The 24,155-nt window shown below is 44.1% G+C and overlaps 1 protein-coding gene across 1 annotated transcript in view; it reads right to left on the reverse strand.

Moving 5' to 3' along the window:
* Positions 1–24,155, reverse strand: part of arhgef2 (rho/rac guanine nucleotide exchange factor (GEF) 2) — a 194,337-nt gene that overhangs the window by 99,923 nt on the left and 70,259 nt on the right. The window contains exon 8 of the mRNA XM_034173482.1: positions 11,497–11,622. Within this exon, the coding sequence (XP_034029373.1) occupies positions 11,497–11,622 (126 nt within the window). The remainder of the gene's footprint in view (positions 1–11,496; positions 11,623–24,155) is intronic.

Genomic DNA, 24,155 nt, shown 5'->3' on the forward strand with positions numbered 1-24,155 from the left:
CTTTGTCCTCCCTCTTCCCCTCCTGCCTGGTGGCTCCATCCTCATCATCCTTCTCCCTATATACCCTGGGTCCCTCCTCTGCACATGTCCAAACCATCTCAATCTCACCTCTCTGACTGTCTCCAAACGTCCCACCTGAGCTGTCCCTCTGATATGTTCATTTCTAATCTTGTTCATTCTCGTCACTCCCCAAGAGAATCTCAACATCTTCAGCTCTGTCTCCTGTCTTTTTGTTAGTGCCAACAACATAGCTGGTCTCACTACTGTCTTGTAAACTTTCTCCTTCACTCTTGCTGATATTCTTCGGTCACAAATCACTCCTGCCACCTTTCTCCATCCACTCCACCCTGCCTGCACTCTCTTCTTCACCTCTCTACCACACTCTCCATTACTATGAACAGTTGACCCCACATATTTAAACTCATCTACTTTCACCACTTCTACTCCTTGTAACTGCACTATTCCACTGGGCTCCCTCTCATTCACACACATGGACTCAGTCTTGCTCCTGACTGACTTTCATTCCCCTTCTTTCCAAAGCATATCTCCACCTCTCCAGACTAGACTCAACTTGCTCTCTACTCTCACTACAGATCACAATGTTATCTGCAAACATCATAGTCCATGGAGACTCCTGTCTGATCTCATCCATCAACCTGTCCATCACCACTGCAAACAAGAAAGGACTCAGAGCTGATCCTTGGTGTAATCCCACCTCCACCTTGAATGAGTCTGTCATTCCGACTGTGCATCTCACCGCTGTCACACTGTCCTTGTACATGTCCTGCACCACCCTCACATACTTCTCTGCCACTCCAGACTTTCTCATACAATGCCACAGCTCTTCTCTTGACACCCTGTCATAAGCTTTTTCTAAATCCACAAACACACAATGTAACTCCTTCTCTTCCTGTCTATACTTCTCCATCAGTATTCTCAAAGCAAACATTCCATCTGTAGTGCTCTTTCTCAGCATGAAACCATATTGCTGCTCACAGATCTTCACCTGTTTTCTAAGCCGAGCTTCTACTACACTTTTTAATAACATTATGCTATGGCTGATCAACCTTTTAATATCAGAAATGTGTATCTTGTAAAACGGAATGGATTTCAACTACTGCTGCTACTCTGTGCCCTACTCACATTCAGCAGTTAGTTAACTGAGGAAGGAAAATGGAAATGGCTCCATTTATGCTCAATCTTTCTTTAACCTCTTTTTAAAGAAAGACTGAGCATAAACAGAGGCATTTATGCATCTAAACACCTATACTGCCGAGCATCTTTTACAGGAATGACTGAAGGACAACATATTGGTGGGAGTGATTTAAACCTGGACCATCAGAAAAAAATGGTAATATTCCGGTAACACATTTAAGAACATCAAATCAGCAAAACAAGAAACTACTTGGTATACTGAAATTATTTAATTTCTAGAATTGCGATGGAATCTGGAGATAAGCACCAGCACCAGGATCTATGTAGAACTGACTTCTTCTGCAATTTCCAACTTCACACTCATCACCCTGTCAGACACTCGATTAACCTCCAACACACTCTTAACATATTCTTCCTTTAAAATGACCCCAACACCATTTCTCTTCCTGTCCTCACCATGATACAACAACCCTTGAACCCACCTCCTATGCTCCTGCTCTTACTTCCCTTCCACACACAATATGTCTACCTTTCTCCTCTCCATCGTATCAGCCAGCTGTCTTCCTTTACCAGTCAGACTGCCAACATTCAAAGTCCTGACTCTCACTTCCACTCTGAGAAACTTCTCCCGCTGTCTCTGGATACGTTCTCCTCCTCCTCTTCTTCCTCTTTGCCCAACAGTAGCCCAATCTCTATCAGTTCCCTGGACCTCTGGGTCAGGCAGCGACAGGTGAAGATGCATTTTATCAAGCTGCGTGTGGGAACCCCTCTCCTTGGACTACTATGCTTTGAAAATAATGCAACGCAGTACTGTATTCAGTGGTACTTCAGTGAAGTGACTTTTGCCAGACTTTTATTTGCCCACAGTTGCAATGCCACCTAAGAAGTAGTCGCCGAATGCCAGACACGAACAGGACACGAGAGTTGAGGCTAATGCTATCTTAGCTGACGCAGCTCGTCCGGAGCCTCCGGTGGCCTCTGAGAATAACCAACAAGTTCTGGAAGCAATTCAAGGACTGAAATGACAGCTGCTGGATAAAACAGAAGAGAAAGCAAATGAGACCCAAACAGAGTTGCGCAATGCCATAGAATGAATTAATCAAAGGCTAAATGGCACCGAAAGTCCATCCATCCATTTTCTTCCGCTTTATCTGGAGTCGGATCGCAGGGGCAGCAGCTCAGGCAAAGCCGCCCAGACCTCCCTATCCACACACACCTCCCTCAGCTCCTCCGGGGGAACCCCAAGGCGTTCCCAAGCCAGCCGAGAGTCCTGGGTCTTCCCCGGGGCCTCCTCCCAATGGGACGTACCCGGAACACCTCTCCAGCAAGGCGTCCAGGGGGCATCCGGAAAAGATGCCTGAGCCACCTCAACTGACTCCTTTTGACGTGGAGGAGCAGCGGCTCGACTCCGAGCTCCTCCCGAGTGTCCGAGATCCTCACCCTATCTCTAAGGGAGCGCACAGCCACCCTGCGGAGGAAACTCATCTCGGCCACTTGTACTCGCGATCTCGTTCTTTCGGTCATGAGCCAAATCTCATGACCATAGGTGAGGATCGGAACGTAGATCGATCGGTAAATCGAGAGCTTTGCCCCCCTACTCAGCTCTCTCTTCACCACGACTGTCTGATACAGCGACCGCATCACTGCAGATGCTGCACCATCCATCTATCGATCTCACGCTCCATCCGTCCCTCACTCGTGAACAAGACCCCGATAAACTCCTCCACTTGTGGCAAGGACACTCCGACGACCTGAAGAGGACAAAGCACCTTTTTCCGGTCGAGAACCATGGCCTCGGATTTGGAGGTGCTGATTTTCATCCCGGACGCTTCACACTCGGCTGCAAACCGCCCCAGTGCACGCTGAAGGTCCTGATTTGACGAAGCCAACAGAACCACATCGTCCGCAAACAGCTGAGATGAGATTCTGTGGTTCCCAAACCAGACCCCCTCTACACCTTGGCTGCGCCTAGAAATTCTGTCCATAAAAATAATGAACAGAACCGGTGACAAAGGGCAGCCCTGGCGGAGGCCAACATGCACTGGAAACAGGTTTGACTTAGTACCAGCAATGCAAACCAAGCTCCTGCTGTGGTCGTACAGGGACCAGATAGCCCTTAGCAAAGGACCCCGGACCCCGTACTCCCGGGGCACTCTCCAAAGGGTGCCCCGAGGGACACGGTCGAACGCCTTCTCCAGATCCACAAAACACATGTGGACTGGTTGGGTGAACTCCCATGAACCCTCGAGCACCCGATGGAGCGTGTAGAGCTGGTCCAGTGTGCCGCAACCAGGACGAAAACCACACTGCTCCTCCTGAATCCGAGGTTCGACCATCGGTCGAATTCTCCTCTCTAGTACTCTGGAATAGACCTTACCGGGGAGGCTAAGGAGTGTGATCCCCCTATAGTTGGAACACACCCTCCGGTACCCCTTCTTAAACAGAGGGACCACCACTTCGGTCTGCCAATGCAGAGGCACTGTCCCCGATCGCCATGTGATGTTGCAGAGGCGTGTCAGCCAAGACAGTCCCACAACATCCAGAGACTTAAGGTACTCAGGACGGATTTCATCCGCCCCAGGAGCCTTGCCACCGAGGAGCTTTCTAACCACCTCGGTGACTTCGCCTGGGTAATGGATGAGTCCGCCTCTGAGTCCCAAGTCTCTGCTTCCTCTTCAGAAGACGTGACGATGGGATTGAGGAGATCCTCGAAGTACTCCTTCCACTGCCCGACAACATCCCCAGTCAGGGTCAACAGCTCCCCACCCGCACCGTAAACAGTGCTGGTGGAGAGCTGCTTCCGCCTCCTGAGGCATCAGATGGTTTGCCAGAATCTCTTCGAGGCCAACCGATAGTCCTCCTCCATGGCCTCCCCGAACTCCTCCCAGACCCGAGTTTTTGCCTCTGCGACCGCACGGGCTGCGGCACGCTTGGCCTGCCGGTACCTGTCAGCTGCCTCTGGGGTCCCACCTACCAACAAAGATAAGTAGGACTCCTTCTTCAGCTTGACGGCATCCCTTACTTCCGGTGTCCACCACCGGGTTCGGGAATTGCCGCCGCGGCAGGCACCAGAGACCTTGTGACCACAGCTACGAGCGGCCACATCAACAATGGAGGTGGAGAACATGGTCCACTCGGACTCCATGTCTCCAACCTCTCCCAGGATCTGGGAGAAGCTCTCCCGGAGGTGGGAGTTGAAGACCTTGCTGACAGAGGGTTCCGCCAGTCGTTCCCAGCAGACCCTCACGATACGTCTGGGCCTGCCAGGTCTGACCGGCTTCCTCCCCTCCCAGCGGATCCAACTCACCACCAGGTGGTGATCGGTTGACAGCTCTGCCCCTCTCTTCACTCGAGTGTCCGAGACACGTGGCCGAAGGTCAGATGATATGACTACAAAGTCGATCATCGACCTCCGGCTCAGGGTGTCCTGGTGCCACGTGCACGTATGGACACCCTTGTGCTCGAACATGGTGTTTGTGATGGACAAACTGTGACTAGCACAGAAGTCCAACAACTGAACACCACTCGGGTTCAGATCGGGGAGGCCGCGCTTCCCGATCACCCCCTTCCAGATCTCACTGTCGCTGCCCACGTGGGCATTGAAATCCCACAGGAGAACAATGGAGTCCCCAGTCGGAGCACTATCTAGTACCCCTCCCAGGGACTCCAGGAAGGTCGGGTACTCTGCACTGCCGCTCGGTCCGTAGGCCAAGACAACGGTGAGAGACCTGTCCCCAACCCGAAGGCGTAGGGACGCGACCCTCTCGTTCACCGGAGTGAACTCCAACACATGGCGACTGAGCTGGGGAGCAATAAGCAATGTGACCCCAGCTCTCCGCCTCTCCCCGTGGGCAATGGCAGAAAAATGAAGCGTCCAGCCCCTCTCCAGGAGTTGGGTACCAGAGCCCAAGCTGTGCGTGGAGGTGAGCCCGACTATCTCTAGTCGGTATCTCTCAACCTCCTGCACAAGCTCAGGCTCCTTCCCCCCCAGCGAGGTGACATTCCACGTCCCAACAGCCAGGGGCTGTGAGCATGGACCGGGCCGCCGGGCCACCCGCCCTCGACCGCCACCCAATCCTCTCTGCACCCGACCCCCATGGTCCCCTCTGCAGGTGGTGAACCCACAGGAGGACACCGAAAGTCACACAACACAATTGGAAACGTGTCAGCACTCATTGGAATCCATCATCGTTTTGGAGTCAGACATAGCTCACTTGAAGAAAGAGCTCGCCGCAGTCAAGTCTAAATGTGAGGATTTAGAAGCACGCTCACGTTGCTGCAATGTCCGTGTAAGCGGGATAGGAGAGAGCAGAGAGAATGGACAACTTCGTTCCCGGTATGTGGCGGACATGCTGAAAGCTGCGCTAGGACTGGAGAAGCCACAGTGTCTGGACAGAGCACACCGCACTTTCTGTGCCAAACCACAAGATGACCAGCCACCTCGGGCGTTCATTGTGAAATGTCACTATTTCACTGAAAAGGAGGCACTTTTGAAGAAGGCAGCTGAAGCTGGGCTGATAACTACTACTGATGGGGGCCGCACCCGTATGTTGCCCGACTACACCCAGGCCGTGAGTAAACAACGTGCCGAGTTCATGGAGGTGAGGAATCTGCTTCGAGGCTGCAGCGTTGTCCGCTATGGGCAGAGATACCCCACAACGCTGAGGATTTCCACGACGGATGGTAAAGAATACATGTTTAAAGACTCCAAGCAGGCCAAGGATTTCGTTATGCGGGAATTAGTGAATGGATAAATGTCAAAATAATCATGTCTGTTATTTACCTGCCAAATGTGTCTGAAGTTGTGCTGGAGCCAGCTGGGCTGTCCAGGTGCATGCTGATCTTTTTTTTTGTTACAGTCAGGTAAAGCACGAGGAAGGATGTTATTTTTCTTTATTTGGTTTATTGAAATGTCTTGAAATGTCTTGAGTTAGAGAGTGGGCTTTCTTTTTTTTTTTTACATAATAAGTGTGTTGCGTTATAGTCAAATATCATCAACATTGGTTCCTGTGAGAGCTCCCATGGTAAGCGATGAAGAGGGGGACCAGGAAGCACACAAGTCCCCTCATGGGACTAGTTTTAGTTTATTACTTTTATTACATCTTGAGTTGTTCTCCCCCATGTTATGATGTTTGTGTTCAGTCTAGGTGCTCTGTCTCTTTTGTTTTTATGTCATTTATCTGCTCTTATGGGCTGTCACTCTTTCAATTACTCCATTACCATCTTTTTTTATATACCATATACAATATAGCCCTTAATCGTAATACGCTGGTGAGTTGGAACGTTCATGGACTAAACAATCCCATCAAGCGTAATAAAATATTTTTCCATTTGAATAAATTACATAGCCAGACAGTTTGACTTGCTGGAGGTTTCTTCCTGTTAAAAGGGAGTTTTTCCTTCCCACTGTCGCCAGGTGCTTGCTCATAGGGGGTCGTTTTGACCGTTGGGGTTTTTCTGTAATTATTGTATGGTTTTGCCTTACAATATAAAGCGCCTAGGGGCAACTGTTTGTTGTGATTTGGCGCTATATAAATAAAATTGATTTGATTTGATTTATTTACAAGAAACCAAACTGGCCAACAAAGATCACTCGAGGCTTCTTAGGGGTGGTTTCACACAGTGTTTTCATTCGGATTTTAAGAGTAAGAGCAGAGGAGCGGCTATTTTAATACACAGGGACGTGCACTTTATAGAGACTAAGACAATAAGAGACAAAAATGGACGCTTTGTCATCAACCAAGGTAAACTATTCAACAGGCCAGTTGTCTTGACTAACGTTTATGGACCTAATTGGGATAATGACAGCCTTTTCATAACCCCTTTTTCAAGTTTGCCAGACCTGGATTCTCATGATTTAATACTGGCTGGGGATTTAAATTGCATTTCGGATTCAGCTCTTGATCGATCTAGTTCTAAATTGAAAACACCATGCAAATCAGCCCTGTGTATTAATAACTTTATCAAGGCTTATGGGATGGTGGACCCATGGAGATTCAAGAACCCTACATCCAAACAATTTTCTTTGTTCTCTCCTGTACACCAGAGTTATTCAAGAACTGACTACTTTCTGATTGATCAGAAATGATTACCTATGGTTACCCGAATAGAATATGACAGTATTGTCATCTCAGACCATGCACCAATAATTTTACAATTGAGCTTTCCAGAAAATATCTCTTGTCCTTTTTCATGGCGACTAAATATCAGATACTAATCAGATGAGAGGTTTGTTGAATTTATTAATTTACAAACTGACCTTTTTCTAGAATTAAATGTGATGCCAGAGATAAGTTATTCCACAATTTGGGAAACGTTAAAAGCCTACTTAAGTGGACGAGTGATATCTTATACAGCAGTAGAAAATAAGAAACGGATGAAGCGGCCTTCAGAACTACTTGTTAACATTAAAGAAATACGAGGTCTGTTAGAAAAGTATCCGACCTTTTTATTTTTTGCAAAAACCATATGGATTTGAATCACGTGTGATTGCATCAGCCAAGCTTGAACCTTCGTGCGCATGCATGAGTTTTTTCACGCCTGTCGGTTGCGTCATTCGCCTGTGAGCAGGCTTTGTGTGAGCACTGGTCCACCCCTCTCGTCGTATTTTTATTGCGAATAAATGTCTGAACAATTTGGAGCTTTGCTGCATCAAATTTTTCCAAAAACTGTGAGAGACCTCCAAGTGGACACCATTCGGAAAATTCAGATGGCTTTCAGGGACGATTTTATGGGGATTACACAGATTAAGGAGTGCTCCAGCCGGTTTAAAGACCGCCCACAGCAGCTGAGAGCGCGGCGCGCTCCGAGCGCTGATCGACAGCAGACTGACACCCCGCTGAAACAACCAGATCATTTCCAACGTGAAGGCTTTGTTGATCCAGAAAGTCGTCTGACTTCCACAAAAATGGCAGAAGACGTGGACATCAAGACTTTTTTGGCACATTCCACTGTTACAGGAGTTTTTTTCATGGAAAGAGAAGCGGAGGGATGCGCCACGGAGCCGCGGGACAAAAACACCTCCATGTTGGTCTCACAGGACAGCTTTCAGATGGCTTTCAGACAGCTTTCGTTTGCTTTTCAGTCGTGTGACTATCTGAGAAATTGTGCATGAGCTGGACATGCCAGAACATGTCCTGTGAGGCTTCATCACGGCGTTGCTTTGCGCCTTGCGGCTCCACCGCGACGCGCGGAATTCCTCCGCACGTCTGTCTCAATGTGCCGAATAAGTGCAGATGTCCACGTCTTCCGCAATTCCTGTGGAAGTCAGACGATGTCCCGGATCAACACAGCGTCCAGTGTGGAAATGAACGACACATTTCACTGTTACAGGAGTTTTTGTCATGGAAAGAGGAGCAGAGGAATTCCGCGCGTCGCGGTGGAGTCGCATGGTGCAAAGCAACGCCGTGATGAAGCCTCACAGGACATGTTCTGGCATGTCCAGCTCATCAGACGCTACAAATTCACGGGGGTCGCGTGGCGACGGACGCGCCACCATCGCCCGGTGTGTCGCTCTGCTTTTGCTGTGAAAATTCGCCCCGGTGCATCATCAAATAGGAGGAGCTTCCATTCCGCTTGCCGGCTCCGGTTGTCAGTCAACTTAACATGATGGACCTTGATCACACGGAGCGAGTTGTTGTGGAAAGCTGACAAACTTCATGAGACGTTCCCAATTCAGAGAGTATCATTATTTGCTGCAGGAGCTGCGTCTGGATGACGGCTGCTTTCAGCGGTCCTTCCACCTCTGCGGGTCCCAGTTTGAGGACCTCCTGTCCCGTTCACTCGCGCACATGTAAACAATAAAAAAAAAAAAAAAAAAGAAACTCTGCTGCTTGCTGTGGGGCTGCAGCTTGCTCTTCCCCAAAAAACTGTCATAATTGTGTTTAGAAACCAGTCACCATTTGTTTTATTATACATCTGTGTAGTTAATAAAATATTCTCCACAGACGATTCGCTCGCACGCGCACGTACAAAGAAGGAAAGAAACTCTGCTCCCCCTGCTGTGGGGCTGCTGCTCGCTCCAAAAACTCTGTCGTAATTGTGAAATAAAGAACAAAAGAGACGTAAGTCCTGCTCACTGGCTGATACAGGACATGTTCACATCTTCAGTCAAACTCCAGACATCTACACGTCACTACATATTCAGTCCTTGATTGGTCATTGCGGCGCGATGAGACGAAAACGTTCAGATTTTTCAACTTGGGGAGGAGGGTGACGCGACGCAACATTGCGCCACAAACGCGCCAATCGCTCAAAATCGCTTCACTCGCATCGCTTCATTCGTGTCCATCGTGTCGCACTTCCTGACTTGGCGCCAAAACGCGTGGTTCCATAGGGATTACATGGCAACCTGTTGCTGCTGTTGCTCACGTCGCGCCCGGTGTGAACGCAGCATTAGCAGCCACCACAATTCAGGCCAATATTCATTTTTCTCCATCTCTGATTGACCGACTTTTTCAACTGTGGCATAGGAGAGGGCTGTCAAGTTTAAAGGATCTTTTTAAAGATGGCAAATTTGTCTCGTTTGAGCAGTTGAAAAAGGACTTTGGTTGACTACAATCACACTTTTTCAGGTATCTACAAATTCGCAGTTTTGTGAAGACAACCTTTTCCTTAATTCTGCCACAAAAAGTTTGGCTTGATCAATGTTTAGAGCTGAATCCATCTGATAAAAGATTGGTGTCAGTTTTGTATAGTACAATTCAAAGTGTAGCGTCTCCACCACTAAGTCATTTAAAAAAACAAATTGGAGGAAGAACTAGGTGAACAATTTACTGATCATATCTGGCAGACTGCTATTACTAGAATTCATTCTTCATCTGTCTGTATCAGACACAGCCTGATACAGTTCAAGGTGTTGCACAGGTTGCATCTGTCCCCAAGCAAAATTGCAAAATTGTACCCTGGTGCTGATCCATCTTGTGCCAGGTGTGGCTATGGCCCTGCTAACCTTAGTCACATGTTTTGGTTTTGTCCTAAATTGAATGTATTTTGGTAAGAAATATTTGGAAGTTTCCTTCTTATGCAATAAGATCGTTGGACCAAATTGTATTACAGCTTTGTTTGGGGTTACACCACCGAATGTCTCTGTAGCGGAATGTCATGCCGGTGCAATAGCTTCTATAATGTTACCTGCAAGACGTTTGATTCTGCTCAACTGGAAGAAAGCAACTCCACCTTCTCACAAACACTTGATGGAAAAAGTTATGTCCCACTTAAAATTGGAGCATTTGAGACGCACCCTCCAAGACGTATAAGATCTGGAGACCATTTCTTAATTTAAACCCATTTTAGAGTATAACCCTCAACTTCAACTCACACATTTGTTCTGTGCACCCTGCTGTGTTCTGTAACTGTAGTCATCCTACTGTCACATTGACATCACTAATGCCAGCTGTGACTCCCTGGTGTTTCTCTTGTTTTGTCTTCTACCCGTCAGCACCAGCTGCTGTTCTGTTGTGTTTTATGTTTTTGTGTGTGGTTTGAAATTTAAAGGCAATAAAGAGATTTTAATATTTTTTCTACCTCCTCCCTGTTGGACAACAGTGCCTGTAGTGGTTGTTTGTTAAACTGAACCTTGACTGAGCCCATATGGAAATTTAAATTGTGATCACCATGTTTTTTATTTGATAAAAATGATGCTGGATGTGCTTCCTGACGTGCCACCCCCCCAAGAGTGCACTGCTGGACACCCCGTGTGGCCGAGTTTGACATGATGATTACAAGATGCAGAAATCAGAAGAAAAACATGTCCAGAGACCCAGGTGATGATGGTCATCTGTGACCTGAATGTCTGAACGAGGTCAGCTGGTGCCACCAGACCCAAGCTGTGAAAATGACAGAAACTGACAAACACGCTCATTTCAAACATGAACTTTAACCACCCCTGCTCCTAATCTCCATCATCCACCTGTCATCCAGCAGGTGGTAGATGTATTTATGGGATGTTACATTGGTAAAACGATGTTTCTTCTGGGATCGATCCTACAATAGTACAATAAGCTCTTTTGGCTTCTCCCTTTTGCACTCGGGGTCGACACGACAGGTCAGATACGGATCCGCATGTTTATTTGGCACAGGTTTTACACCAGACATCCTCCCTGACACAACTCTGCAGTACGTAGAGAGTGGACAGGGGGCCCTGAGCCTGGAACCTTCTGCTCTGGAGACAAGCTCACCACTGGGACGCCTTATCAACCGGTTTATTTTCATCATCTGGCCTTTAATTGGCTGAATGCTCATATTTGTTTATTCTATTTATTCTGACTCATTCATTTACTAAGCAGCAGGATAAACGTGCACCGAGGCAGAAAAGTGTCTGAGCCACGGCTCCCTGCTTACCCTGATGAACTGCTGCAGTCTCTTTTCCCGTGTGAAGACGTCTTTGTAGAGTTTGACCGCTTTTGGGTGTCGACTGCAGAACTCAGAGTAAACCTTTTTCATGTCGTCTGCACACTGACCTGAAAACTACACACACAAACACAAACATCATTTAAATATTTACCACTGAGATCAGCTCCTTCACTGGAGCCCACACCGTAAAAAAAGAAACAAAAACCAGCCTGATGTTCATCAAATATACTTTATTGTCCCTGCAGTCAAATGTGGGTTGGATGTAAGTGCTGAAGATGGCAGAAAATGACAAACGGCACAAACACACAGACACGGCATCGCTAAAATCCAACACAAAAGAAAGATTAGAACCCAAGGATGAAACCTGCTTTAAAAGAAAACTAGAGAACTGCCCCCCAAGAGTGCAAACCTCCGCCAACACCAGTTTCCAATTCCACAAAATTTACTTTGGAAACAATGTTCAAGGTCAAAGTCTGTTAGAAGAGACTCTTCATAAGTTAAATTAGATGTGATGAAATACGTATCAGGATGTATTTGTTGTGTGGGCCGCCAGAAGAGGAGGTACTGCTGGCCCACCACCAGAGGGCGCCCTGCCTGAAGTGCGGGCTTCAGGCACGAGAGGGCGCTGCCGCCACGGACACAACCGGGACAGCTGTCAAGAGATAATGAGTGACAGCTGTCACCCATCTGCTCTACATCATCTCACTCCATAAAGACCGGATGTCATCTCCACCTGATTGCTGAGATATCATCTACCTGTGAAGGTAATATTCTCTGCTGTGTCAGAACTGTGATTTATGCGTGATCTGTTTGCAGCCGTTTTCCTGTGGAGCCTTGTCAGCTGATTGGTGGTTTATGAGAGTGCCGACGTCTTCGCCTCTCACTCCTTCCAGATAAGTGCTTTAACAGGAGCTGCACATGTGTGTGATTAGAGGTGGAGGTGACTTTCCACCTTCTGACTGTTTTTGCTGCTGGGTGTGCACACACCCACATCTCACTGTTTGTGCTCCTCGCCAGCAGCACCAGATCCGACAGTCGGGGACGGTGATCACCTGGGGATTCGGGACTTGGCGGCTCCAGTATTCACCGGGTTCTGTGGCGGTGGAAATCGTGTGGTTCCGGCTCTTCTCAGGACAGACATCTTCTTTCCTCGAGCGTCACGTCACCTTTGTGAATTGACTATAATCAGATTCTGAGATTGTCTGTATATTCGTTGTGCACATTCACAACATTAAATTGTTACCTTTTGGCTCATCTATTGACCGTTCATTTGCGCCCCCTGTTGTGGGTCCGTGTCACTACACTTTCCCCAACAGTATTTAGTTCATGCAGTTGAATCAAAGGTTTTTTGTGGTGTTGTCAGTTGTTTTCCAACTTTTTCATTTCTGAATTCTTTTCAGATAATTTTCACAGAACACTGGTTTTCTCTGCTGTGCACAATGTGTCACTGCTTTTTGGCACTTGGCTTCAAATCTGAAATCTGGATCAGATCCAAATCATCCTACATAACACTCTCAGATACAAAAGAAATCCTATCTTTTTTTCTTTCTTTTTTTTAACAGAGTTATGAATTTTTGAAAACTCCTTCAATGTTAAAGATAGGGGTTTTTCCTCACGTTACCTTTAACCTATGACCTTGAATATTGAATCAGTTCTTCCCTATCAGGATATGAATCCTCTGTAAAAATGTCATGACGAGCTATCAAAATTTTGGGCTCCAGGCTGTTCAAAATCAAACAAACAAACAAGCAGACAAATAAGGGTGAAGACATAATAACACCATCCATAAAATCCACAACCCTATTAAACAGCTACCCTAAAAGCCAGTGTGCAAATAAGAGCAAATGTTAAAGTAAGAACATCCTACAGTGATATGTAAAAGTTTGGCCCCCCTGATGATTTCCATGATTTTCCTTTATAAATCATTGGTTGTTTGGATCAGAGATTTCAGTTAAATATATCATATCGCAGATGAACAAAGTGATATTTGAGAAGTGAAATGAAGTTTATAGGATTTATGTTGTGGGCTGGGGTGTTTGGCTGGCTTGGTTTTTGTTTTCTGTTTCTCCCACCAGGTGGTATGCATTCAGGACTGAGTGGCTGAGCATCAGGACCTCACCCTGAACACCTGAGGCTTGTTATCACGTGCAGGTCATCAGGACTCACAGCTGTGGTGTATTTTGTCTTAATCAGAGATTGCTGCATTTAAACCTTGAATGCACAGTGTGTGATTGCCAGAGACTTGACCTTGTGAGCAGACGTGTGAGATCGACGTCAGGAGAACAATCTCACCATTACGGACGAAGAGACCGCTCCAGGTTTGACGCCACAGTCTGTGAAGGAGGATTGGGTGAGGTCTCACGCTCTTCTGCACACTTCCTGAGGTAATTCGGTTTTTGGTGACTTTTATGAAGTAATGACAGTGGATTTGGTGTCCCTCACACCTTGTGTTAGTGAGCTGTCACGTTATGCTAATTGTCTAATCAGCTTCTGCTGCAGTGGAGATTTGAACTGAGTTGTTCCGTGCCTGCAGGGTAAGAAGCTGATGTATAGATTTAAGCCAGGAAGTGTTTGCTGATTGCGTGCACCTTTGAGTTGTGTCTCTCTGTGTGGAGTTGGACTCACCTCCATGTTTTCTTTCTTCACAGACTTGGTTTGTCGCGGCCACCTGGGGGGTGTCGGCGGGGTCCCTGGGTCCGAACTGCTGTGGCTCCGGACCGTTTGCGCTGTTGAGAGCGCGCCGTGTTTCCACCTCACCAGACCGCAGACTTTTTAGTTGTTTAGCACTTCACTCACTGTTATGTTTATTAAATTCTGTTACCTTTTGAACCGTGCTCTGCTTATTTTATGCTGGGTCCTTTCAAACGCTGGGTCGGTGCTCCGACCGCGTCCGACACATAACAATTTACAGAAAGTGTGCAATAATTCTTTAAACAAAATTAGGCAGGTGCATAAATTTGGGCACCCCAACAGAAAAAAATGCATCAATATTTAGTAGATCCTCCTTTTGCAGAAATAACAGCCTCTAAACACTTCCTATAGCTTCCAATGAGAGTCTGGATTCTGGCTGAAGGTATTTTGGACCATTCTTCTTTACAGAACATATCAGGTTAGTTGGTTTCTGAGCATGGACAGCCCGCTTAAAATCACACCACAGATTTTCAATAATATTCAGGTCTGGGGACTGAGATGGCCATTCCAGAACGTTGTACTTGTTCCTCTGCATGAATGCCTTAGTAGATTTTGAGCAGTGTTTGGGGTCGTTGTCTTGTTGAAAGATCCAGCCCTGGCACAACTTCTACTTTGTCACTGATTCTTGAACATTGTTCTCAAGAATCTGCTGATATTGACTGGAATCCATGTGACCCTCAACTTTAACAAGATTCCCAGTACCTGCACTGGCCACACAGCCCCACAGCATGATGGAACCACCTCCACATTTTACTATAGGTAGCAAGTGTTTTTCTTGGTGTTCTTTTTCAGCCATGCATAACACCCCTTGTTATGTCCAAATAACTCAATTTTAGTTTCATCAGTCCACAGCACCTTATTCCAAAATGAAGCAGGCTCATCCAAATGTGCTTTAGCATACCTCAAGCGACTCTGTTTGTGGCGTGTACGCAGAAAAGGCTTCCTCTGCATTACAGCATCATACAGCATCTCCTTGTGCACAGTGCGCTGTATAGCTGAACGATGCACAGAGACACTATCTGCAGCAAGATCATGTTGTAGGTCTTTGGAGCAGATCTGTGGGTTGACTGTGACTGTTGTCACCATCCTTCACTTCAGCTTATCTGAGATTTTTCTTGGACTGCCACTTCGGGCCTTAACTAGTACTGTGCCTGTGGTCTTCCATTTCCTCAACATGTTCCTCACAGTGGAAACTGACAGCTGAAATCTCTGAGATAGCTTTTTGTATCCTTCCACTAAACCATGATGTTGAACAATCTTTGTTTTCAGGTCATTTGACAGTTGTTTAGAGGCTCCCATGTTGCCACTCATTAGAAGAGATGCAAAGAGGGGAAACATTTGCAAATGGACACCTTAAATACCCTTTCTCATAATTGGATTCACCTGTGTAAGGAGGTCAAGGGTCAATGAGCTTACCAAACCAATTTTGTGTTCCAATAATTAGTGCTAAATGTATTCAAATCAATAAAATGACAAGGGTGCCCAAATTTATGCACCTGCCTAATTTTGTTTAAATAATTATTGCACACTTTCTGTAAATACTAGAAACTTCATTTCATTTCTCAAATATCACTGTGTTTGTCTGCTATATATTTAACTGAAATTTCTGATCCAGACAACCAAGGATTTATAAAGGAAAATCAAGTCGGCTAAAAGTCTTGTTCCAGTGCTCCTCAGCACGCTCCTGCAGGTGTTCCACATGCTGCTGTACCTGATGTTTGGGAAAACAAGTGAGACGAGAGCCGCGTGGAGCCACACATCTGGCTCTCTCCATCTCCTCCTCCTCTCTGCACCACTCCACAGAACAGAACCCAACTAAGCATGCAGTCACAAAGTTCTTCTGCTATGGATTAATCTAGATTTTGAGGTGCAAACTGGAGTGATCTGAATTGTTCAGCAGCTGATGGATGAATATGGGTGTGTGTGTGGAGACAATTCACCTCATTCACAACATGACAGAACTTAACGATGTGCTATTACGCATGATAGCGCGCAACAACGCGGAACATTACTCTTGACCGTGCATAATGGTTCCTGATAATTCTCCAGCAACACGTGCCATTAATTGTAGTGCATGGTAACAGGTTGCAGCAGTTCCTGAGGACATTTTAGTTGTTAAAATGATTCTGATTATTGTTATTATTATTATAATTATTAGTATGAAAAATATCTTCAAAATTGGACCTTTAATCAAGGGGTGTTGTGGAGGGCAACCCCCCCCGCCCCAAAAAGAACCTTCTTTCCATCTGGATGTGCCCCTGGTTTAGTCTCTGAGCAGGAACAATCAAGAATTTGTGCTTTTATATGCAAAGTGTGACGTGACTGAGAGATAAGGTTTCATGAGCATATTTTACATTATGTCGTCCTCAGAAAGAGATTTTAGAGGCAGATTAAGGAAACAAAAAAAAAAAAAGAGTTAAGCCTAGTTTACACATAGACGGTTTTGTGGCCGGGCAGTACGTAGACCGAAGTTCACGGTAGTTCCGGCTGTTTTCGCAGTGGAAAGGGGCGGAGCATTTCGCCGGCGTTTTGGCCGCCGTACTATCTGCAAATACGCGGATAAATCCGACAAATAAAGTGGCGTTTTGACGCCGTAGCATCCGGCATACGTCAGGCAACGGGGGTTAATACCCAGTTCTATCCTTTACAATCGCAGGTTAAGACGCGCGTGAGAACGGCGGTGTTCTGCTGCCGCCGATAATGCCCTGTGTACCGCTGGATTTATCCAGGCAAATCCTGCGTTACTCCAGGAACTTTTGCATATAGGCACTGCCCCCAGAGTATAATAGGCTGAAGCCTCTGTCACTTCAGGGGGAGGGAGATCATCCTCAGCCTTTTCTTATATTTTTGTTGAGTATATATATATTCTTGAAAAATGTTTCAACATGTCTAGTAATATCCCTTATATTTTGTACATCTTTCCCATCAATTTTGATATTCGTAATATTATTTTTCTGTTGATTTCTTTTTTCTAAAGCAAAAAAATAGCTTGTATTTCTTTCTCCCTGTTCTAGCCACTTGCATCTAGATCTTACGAAGGCACCTTTGGCGAAATCAACGTACAAATTATCAATCTCTTCTTTCAATAATTTCATTTGTATTACTTCGTTCTCATCCAGAGTGGCTTTCTGCAATAATACATTCAGGGTTTCCGGTATCTCCTTTTCTTTAAGCATCATATTCTTTTTTATTTCTTTACCACGTTTCATGACCAATTCTCTTGTTTTGAATTTGAAAAATTCCCATTCTTCTTTATTAAAAATCTGCTTAGCTAATTGCTTAACCTTATCGCAAAAGATATCATCCTCAAGAAGATTACTGTTCATTTTCCAATATCCTCTTGTAGAACGATTATTTTGCCTTGCTCCCAAGTGTAGACTAATTGCTTTATGATCAGACAAAGGGGCATATTCATGGGATACCTCTTTAACACGTTGTAAGCAATTGGGAGTTATTAGCCATAGATCAATTCTAGAGCATAATGTGCTGTTAGCATTACTCCAGGTATAATCTTTAACATAGGGGTTTAGAAAACGCCATATGTCTATCACATTAAGTTTTTCTATTATATATGCAGTACATTTGAATTTTGAGGATATAGTCATTCTAGATGGAAACCTATCAGCATGTTCATAAATACTGAATTATCCAATTCTATTACAATCACAATCCATCTCCCTTCTTTGGACATAGAATGTTCTAGTACTTTTCCTGTAAACTTATTAAATAATATTGCAACCCCTGCAGATTGATTAGTATTATGATTAAAAAACACATATCCCCCCCACTGTGATTTCCAAAGCTTTGTCGTCTTCAATTGAATGTGTCTCTTGTAAGAAAATAATGTCAGCATGTTTCCTTCTACTAAATAAAAAATATAGCCTTTTTCTTTGTATGATCTCTAACGCCTCTAACATTTAGAGAAATTATCTTCAGAGAATTAAATTGTGAATCCATAACTACACTTTTATTAACTGAATAAACAGACACAAAAAAAACAAACAAAAAAAAGCCAACAAAAAGCAAAAAGAAGAAAAAAAAGAAGAGAAAGAAAGAAAGAAAAAAAAATATTAAGTTGAAAAAAGGAACGAATAGAATAGGGTGCTAGGGTCGAAGCACCTATAAACCTTTCACCTTTAAATAACTGTCATTTTAAATCCAAGGCGATTGAGGTAAATTACATATCCCACTCAGGGTTGTAGCAATACCGCTTTGGCTGAATCTTTAATAATTACCGTTTTAACTTGATTTCTTTACCGTCAATATAAGCTTTGGCACCAATATAATAGGCCCACTGCCCTGCCTTCCTTGCAGCCTCCACCTGAGGCCACAGCAAGTTACGAGTCTCAATGTCTTTGGGAGTCAAATCAAGTTTAAACCACAGTTTCCTGCTCTTCAGAAAGGCAGATTTCTTTGCTTCCTTCCATATCTTCTCCGCCGTGTCCAGAGAGATGAAGCGGATAAGTATGGGCCGTGTTTTCCCTTCTTCTCGTAGTCCCAGTCTGTAACATTTGTCCCAAAAAATCTGTAGTGTATTAGTCATCTCCGGAGCCACCTGGCGACAAATGTCAGCAACTTTCCTCTTCAGTTTCTCCTCCCTTTCCTCTGAGATGACGTACAAACGTAAATTCCACCTCTGATACTCTCTTTCAACTTTGTTTAGCCTCTCCTCAAGTATTTTAATGCGAGCATCATGGGCAGCAGTAACATGCGAAATAGTTTGTACATTTTCTTTCATGTCGTTCATTTCAGTTAACATATTTTGTAACTTTTCGTGCACGTCTCTAATCAATTTGTCATTCTTATCAATTCTTGAAAGTAAACTGTCAGTGTTTTCATTTAGCTTGTTAATAATACTAGTGTGCACATCTTCAAGAGTAAGCTCGGGTTTGCCTTTCTTTGCCTTGGGTGTAGAGGTGTCCGATGCTGGTGATGATAGGGCTTCCTCTGCACTCGCTGCCGGGGCAGCATAGGTGTGGAAGGCCTGACTGCTTGTCTGCTCTTTCCCCTCACCTGGACTTGGAACCAAGTTCTTGTCCTTCATCTTCTCCCGTGAACGTTTGTGTTTCATCCTCCTGTAGCCGTTGATTGCAGCCTGGATATCACGAGAGGTGTAATTAGGCTTGCCGTTCAAAAGCAGGAGTTTAAGGAAAAAAGCCTCCTCCACTTTAAGTTCTTTAGTGGTAAATCTTTGTAGTATTCGCCAGGACAAAAATTTAGAAACAGGCTTTAGGACTTAAAACCCGAGCGCACACATAATTTAGCAGCACGCACACCAAACATTCATGGCCGCCATCTTGGCTTCCACCCTCTGTGGCGTTTTGCCAGTTCATGACACTCTGTGTCACTTTGGGTTCATTCCTGGCATCTGGCTGGAGCCCTTCTAATGCAGAATGATACACACTGTGCCCGAGAATGTGTCATTTCGAAAAGCACCGTTATATGTTTTTACGAGCAAAAAATGAAGAGTGGAGGTGAGATTTCTCCCGAATTAAAAAGTAAAAGCCCCACATTCATGTCCATTTGTGATGTTAAGATGAGCCCCAAAGTCCACATGGATCACAACTACAGACACGAAGCTGCTGCTTCAGTGATCCACAACCGGCAGATTTTTCACGGAGATAAACAGCAAGACATAACACACTGACATTTTCTACCCAAGTAAGTATTTTCCCACTCTAGAACCAAAAACACCAAACGGCTAACTAACCTTTGCTACTTAACAGAGATCGTTACTTTCAAACTTGCAGGAATGAGTGAGTCAGAAAAAGCGCGCACACCACAGACACCAGGATGTTTTGATTCTTCTGCTGATCACAAGGACGACTGGATTCGGGCGAGCTTGTGGTCGTTTGTAGACAAAACATCAGTCTTTCCATTGGTACCAAGTATTAGCTTATTCACGCTGATTATGAGAAACAGCGGCGCAAAAACTACAGAAGTGATCCGGAACTGGGCAAGTGACTGTACTATTATTGTTGTTATTATTAATATATGAATAAAAATAAATTAAAAAATATTACAATTTGTAATAGAATTGACTCTTTTCTGACAACAAACGCTGAGCCATTAATTATTATACAGTAAACAAATGCAGACAAACGTGCTGAGATACCAACAGCTTCATGCTAACTTTAACATTGAAAATGCCATAGACATGCTAACGTGTTAGCACTGCTCCTGTTTTTAAGTTATAAAATACATCTATCAACTGTTTCCGAAGACCATAACAGGTCAGTGTAATATTAAAAAGATAACTATTACTCACAGACATGTGCTCTTTAGGGTTTTAGCTGGGAAAAATGAAGATAAAGCAAAATAAAACAACAGCTTTACTTCAAGGGTCCCGAAGCTGGCCAAAATCTGCCTGATCGAAAAGCACAGCACTTAACGCTTTCTACCGAACAATACTGATCTAAAAAATGACCCAGACAACTGCCAAAAAAAAAAAAAAAACAAACAAAAAAACAGAAAGCCACCAAAAAGTGGACATTTTTCATCGCTGTATTTACATTTTAAGTTAGAAAAATCAATCAATCAACTTCAATCAACTTTTTTCTTGTATAGCGCCAAATCACAACAAACAGTTGCCCCAAGGCGCTCCACATTGCAAGGCAAGGCCATACAATAATTATGAAACACAGTCTACGTCTAAAGCAACATAACCAAGGGATGGTCCAGGGTCACCCGATCCAGCCCTAACTATAAGCCTTAGCGAAAAGGAAAGTTTTAAGCCTAATCTTAAAAGTAGAGAGGGTATCTGTCTCCCTGATCTGAATTGGGAGCTGGTTCCACAGGAGAGGAGCCTGAAAGCTGAAGGCTCTGCCTCCCATTCTACTCTTACAAACCCTAGGAACTACAAGTAAGCCTGCAGTCTGAGAGCGAAGCGCTCTAATGGGGTAATATGGTACTATGAGGTCCCTAAGATAAGATGGGACCTGATTATTCAAAACCTTATAAGTAAGAAGAAGAATTTTAAATTCTATTCTAGCATTAACAGGAAGCCAATGAAGGGAGGCCAACACGGGTGAGATATGCTCGCTCCTGCTAGTCCCCGTCAGTACTCTAGCTGCAGCATTCTGAACCAACTGAAGGCTTTTTAGGGAACTTTTAGGACAACCTGATAATAATGAATTACAATAGTCCAGCCTAGAGGAAACAAATGCATGAATTAGTTTTTCAGCATCACTCTGAGACAAGACCTTTCTGATTTTAGAGATATTGCGTAAATGCAAAAAGGCAGTCCTACATATTTGTTTAATATGCGCTTTGAATGACATATCCTGATCAAAAATAACTCCAAGATTTCTCACAGTATTACTAGAGATCAGGGAAATGCCATCCAGAGTAACGATCTGGTTAGACACCATGCTTCTAAGATTTGTGGGGCCAAGTACAATAACTTCAGTTTTATCTGAGTTTAAAAGCAGGAAATTAGAGGTCATCCATGTCTTTATGTCTGTAAGACAATCCTGCAGTTTAGCTAATTGGTGCGTATCCTCTGGCTTCATGGATAGATAAAGCTGGGTATCATCTGCGTAACAATGAAAATTTAAGCAATACCGTCTAATAATACTGCCCAAGGGAAGCATGTATAAAGTGAATAAAATTGGTCCTAGCACAGAACCTTGTGGAACTCCATAATTAACTTTAGTCTGTGAAGAAGATTCCCCATTTACATGAACAAACTGTAATCTATTAGACAAATATGATTCAAACCACCGCAGCGCAATGCCTTTAATACCTATGACATGCTCTAATCTCTGTAATAAAATTTTATGGTCAACAGTATCAAAAGCAGCACTGAGGTCCAACAGAACAAGCACAGAGATAAGTCCACTGTCCGAAGCCATAAGAAGATCATTTGTAACCTTCACTAATGCTGTTTCTGTACTATGATGAATTCTAAAACCTGACTGAAACTCTTCAAATAGACCATTCCTCTGCAGGTGATCAGTTAGCTGTTTTACAACTACCCTCTCAAGAATCTTTGAGAGAAAAGGAAGGTTGGAGATTGGCCTATAATTAGCTAAGATAGCTGGGTCAAGTGATGGCTTTTTAAGTAATGGTTTAATTACTGCCACCTTAAAGGCCTGTGGTACATAACCAACTAACAAAGATAGATTGATCATATTTAAGATTGAAGCATTAAATAATGGTAGGACTTCCTTGAGCAGTCTGGCAGGAATGGGGTCTAATAAGCATGTTGATGGTTTGGATGAAGTAACTAATGAAAATAACTCAGACAGAACAATCGGAGAGAAAGAGTCTAACCAAATACCGGCATCACTGAAAGCAGCCAAAGATAACGATACATCTTTGGGATGGTTATGAGTAATTTTTTCTCTAATAGTCAAAATTTTGTTAGCAAAGAAAGTCATGAAGTCATTACTAGTTAAAGTTAATGGAATACTCAGCTCAATAGAGCTCTGACTCTTTGTCAGCCTGGCTACAGTGCTGAAAAGAAACCTGGGGTTGTTCTTATTTTCTTCAATTAGTGATGAGTAGAAAGATGTCCTAGCTTCACGAAGGGCTTTCTTATAGAGCAACAAACTCTTTTTCCAGGCTAAGTGAAGATCTTCTAAATTAGTGAGACGCCATTTCCTCTCCAACTTACGGGTTATCTGCTTTAAGCTACGAGTTTGTGAGTTATACCACGGAGTCAGACACTTCTGATTTAAAGCTCTCTTTTTCAGAGGAGCTACAGCATCCAAAGTTGTCTTCAATGAGGATGTAAAACTATTGACAAGATACTCTAACTCCCTTACAGAGTTTAGGTAGCTACTCTGCTCTGTGTTGGTATATGACATTAGAGAACATAAAGAAGGAATCATATCCTTAAACCTAGTTACAGCGCTTTCTGAAAGACTTCTAGTGTAATGAAACTTATTCCCCACTGCAGGGTAGTCCATCAGGGTAAATGTAAATGTTATTAAAAAATGATCAGACAGAAGGGAGTTTTCAGGGAATACTGTTAAGTCTTCTATTTCCATACCATAAGTCAGAACAAGATCTAAGATATGATTAAAGTGGTGGGTGGACTCATTTACTTTTTGAGCAAAGCCGATAGAGTCTAATAATAGATTAAATGCAGTGTTGAGGCTGTCATTCTCAGCATCTGTGTGGATGTTAAAATCGCCCACTATAATTATCTTATCTGAGCTAAGCACTAAGTCAGACAAAAGGTCTGAAAATTCACAGAGAAACTCACAGTAACGACCAGGTGGACGATAGATAATAACAAATAAAACTGGTTTTTGGGACTTCCAATTTGGATGGACAAGACTAAGATACAAGCTTTCAAATGAATTGAAGCTCTGTCTAGGTTTTTGATTAATTAATAAGCTGGAATGGAAGATTGCTGCTAATCCTCCGCCTCGGCCCGTGCTACGAGCATTCTGACAGTTAGTGTGACTCGGGGGTGTTGACTCATTTAAACTAACATATTCATCCTGCTGTAACCAAGTTTCTGTTAGGCAGAATAAATCAATACGTTGATCAATTATTATATCATTTACCAACAGGGACTTAGAAGAGAGAGACCTAATGTTTAATAGACCACATTTAACTGTTTTAGTCTGTGGTGCAGTTGAAGGTGCTATATTATTTTTTCTTTTTGAATTTTTATGCTTAAATAGATTTTTGCTAGTTATTGGTGGTCTGGGAGCAGGCACCGTCTCTACGGGGATGGGGTAATAGGGGGATGGCAGGGGGAGAGAAGCTGCAGAGAGGTGTATAAGACCACAGCTCTGCCTCCTGGTCCCAACGCTAGACAGTCACAGTTTGGAGGATCCCAAAAAATTGGCCAGATTTCTAGAAATGAGAGCTGCTCCCTCTAAAGTGGGATGGATGCCGTCTCTCCTAACAAGACCAGGTTTTATAAAATGGTTTATAAAACATATTTGTGGTTTCCACAGTGTTAAAAAATTTTTTTTTTTCTATTCAGACTTTATGTT

This window comes from Thalassophryne amazonica, chromosome 7 (assembly GCF_902500255.1).
Source record: "Thalassophryne amazonica chromosome 7, fThaAma1.1, whole genome shotgun sequence".
NCBI classification, from domain to species: Eukaryota; Metazoa; Chordata; class Actinopteri; order Batrachoidiformes; family Batrachoididae; genus Thalassophryne; species Thalassophryne amazonica.